The sequence below is a fragment of the Panicum virgatum genome, chromosome 5N (assembly GCF_016808335.1).
Source record: "Panicum virgatum strain AP13 chromosome 5N, P.virgatum_v5, whole genome shotgun sequence".
NCBI classification, from domain to species: Eukaryota; Viridiplantae; Streptophyta; class Magnoliopsida; order Poales; family Poaceae; genus Panicum; species Panicum virgatum.
In genome coordinates this window covers 9,391,788-9,394,234 of record NC_053149.1, presented here as the reverse complement: position 1 = coordinate 9,394,234, position 2,447 = coordinate 9,391,788, and the positions used below count along the sequence as shown (strand labels likewise).

Here is a 2,447-nt window from a genome sequence, read left to right as displayed (position 1 = left end):
GAGTCATTCTGTGCGTTTGGAAGAGCCCGGGCAGATCTTAAGTACGACCACCGCCAGCGCATCACGCCCGCCCTTTTCTCGCTTTGCGTTAGGCGGATAGAGCCCGATGACGTGTGGGTCCGCTGGAAAGTTGGACCCACGCGTCGGCGTGCGGGGAAGACTCCGGGCGTGTGACGAACGGTGCCTCGCGTGGTGCGGCGGGCACTACCACCTCGTGGATGGGGAAGGGGATTAAATATCGGCGGCGGAGGCGTGGCCAACCCCTTTTGCTCCTCTGGCCGCTTTGGGTTGGGGTTTAAGCGAGTGTGCGGGAGGCCGGAGGCGACGACGACGGCGCCGGCGTCGGAGAAGAAGAAGCAGCCAGCTCTCGTGTATATGTCTTCTTGCCCCTTCTCCGATCTGGTGGTCGTTGCGCTCATCGTCGCCGTCCTCCTCCGCGCCCTCGCCTGCTCCAGCCGATCTATGCGCAAGGGGCTCAACGGCTGGAACAAATCCTCGTCGATGCTCAGGTCCGTGCGCCGCTCCGCCCCCTTTTTTCTCACCCAGCGAAAATATCATCTTTTGCACCGATCTGGGAGGTTTTGACCGGGTTTATGGCCCTGGTTCGTCCAGATCTGGGGAGTTTTTGCCTGGGTTTTCATGGGGTTTTGACGGATTTCTCTCTTGTGATGCTGCAGGGACGGGTTCGGGATGAAGTATTCCGGATTCCTCCACATAAGGCCGTGTGGCTTCTGTCGAGGAGACTGACAGATTTGGTCGATTTCGCCCGGCTCCGTCCAATTTTTGCACCCATCGGAGGAAGTTTCTTCTTTTTAGAGTTTTTCCCCTTCAGTTTTGGCAATTTTGGCTTCAAGTTTTGGAGTCCTTCCCGGCACAAGAGATAGAAGAGAGATGGCTCCGTTGAACCACCAGCAGATTCTCATCAAGAAGGCCCTGGCGAAGAAGCCCAAGAGCAAGAGGATCTCCGGGTTTGGCCTTAAACCCTCCGCTTCTCTCCTCAAGGCCAGGCCGCAGCAGCAGCCACCGGCGCCTGTCATGCCGAGGCGCCGCGTCCGCGTCCTCTTTGAGGACCCTGACGCGACGGACTCGGACTCAGACGACGAAGGCGAGGCCGGCACGGCCAGGTCCAAGCGCTTCTCTTTTGAGATGTTCGTCGGCAAGGCCCCTGCAAAGCCGGTTCTGCTGGCGGCCACTGTGGCCGCGTCCACCAGCGGCGGGACGCCGGAGAGCTACCGTGGCGTGAGGCTCCGCAAGTGGGGCAAGTGGGCGGCGGAGATCCGCAACCCCTTCACCGGCAAGAGGCAGTGGCTTGGCACCTTCGACACCGCCGGCGCGGCCTCTGCCGCCTACCTGTCTGCCTCCGGGAGCTTCGCAGAGGAGAAGCGCCGCCGCCGCGGGCAACCTGTGCCCGCTTCCTCACCAGCTACTTCGCCAAGCGCCTCACCGACTGCATCCTCTTCGTCGTCCACCACGGCTGCTCCGTTCGCCCACCCGTCGCCGTCCTCCGTGCTCGAGAGTACCAAGCCTGCACCGATGCCGGAGTCTCCAGAGCCGGTTGCAACTCCCGTCCCCCCGTCCAGCGAATCTGCGCAGCTGCCGGACGACCCCGAGTTCTACCAGGACCTTCTGCGCGGGCTGCAGCTCCCCGACATCGACCCGATGGACTTCCGCGCCGGCCTGGACGCCTTGGATGTCTCCGACGCGCCCTTCTGCTTGGACGAGGAGCAGGACCTGCTGTTTGGGGACATCGCGGACGAGGAGATGGACGACCTCGACCTCCTCGACAACATCAACGACGTCTTCCCGGAGCTGCCCGGCTGCGACCTCGGCCGCGGCATGGACGACTTCCTGCAAACCGTGGATTTCTGCGTGTGATTTAAGAAGTGCCTTAGTGTTAGTACTTTGTTGGTGTGATAAATGGGCCTGCGAGTGTTCTTGGGACGGAGATTTCTTTGGATTTTTTTCCCCGGGCAGCTCCATCTGCTCGCGCCCAAGGAAAATCTCCGGTTCCAACCTAGCCTTTTGAGAGGTAATTTTGGTAGGTTACATTATGGTAAGTTATAGTAGTGGTTAAATCTTGTTCTTTCCAATGTTATGGTAATGCTTGTCAAGACATTATAGTGGACAAGTCATTGAGTGTTACTCCTAAGCTATGAAAGGAAAATAAGCTTTGAAATTATATCGCTGTGCTCTAGCCGTCTCATTCTCTATTTAGCTGGGATTCTTGTGTTCTTGGTGCTGTGCTAGTGCGATTCCAGAATGGAGTTCGTGAGGCGAAGTGTTTGTTTGACTAATGCCTGCCGATGCATATGCCGTGATCGTGGTTGTAATCAGAGGTTCTTCTGTGGGAATGCCTCGGCGATGCTTTGATATTCTAGTACTTGTGCTACTAGATCTGCTTAGCCATTGGACTGGCTCCCTTTTTCGGTTCATTGGAGTAGTAGTTT

At 57.9% G+C, this 2,447-nt stretch overlaps 1 protein-coding gene across 1 annotated transcript; it reads left to right on the top strand.

Annotated features, from left to right (window-relative positions):
* Positions 1-252: 252 nt before the first annotated feature.
* LOC120672728 (ethylene-responsive transcription factor 3-like) lies at positions 253-2,179 on the top strand. Its single transcript, XM_039953280.1, has 2 exons — positions 253-509; positions 678-2,179. The coding sequence occupies exon 2, from the start codon at positions 892-894 to the stop codon at positions 1,873-1,875; it is 984 nt and encodes a 327-aa protein (XP_039809214.1). The 5' UTR covers positions 253-509; positions 678-891; the 3' UTR covers positions 1,876-2,179.
* The last annotated feature ends 268 nt before the right edge of the window (positions 2,180-2,447 follow it).

What these genes read in the sequence shown, in the direction of transcription:
- LOC120672728 (XM_039953280.1), top strand. Translation starts at nt 892, where the DNA reads ATGGCTCCGTTGAACCACCAGCAGATTCTCATCAAGAAGGCCCTGGCG.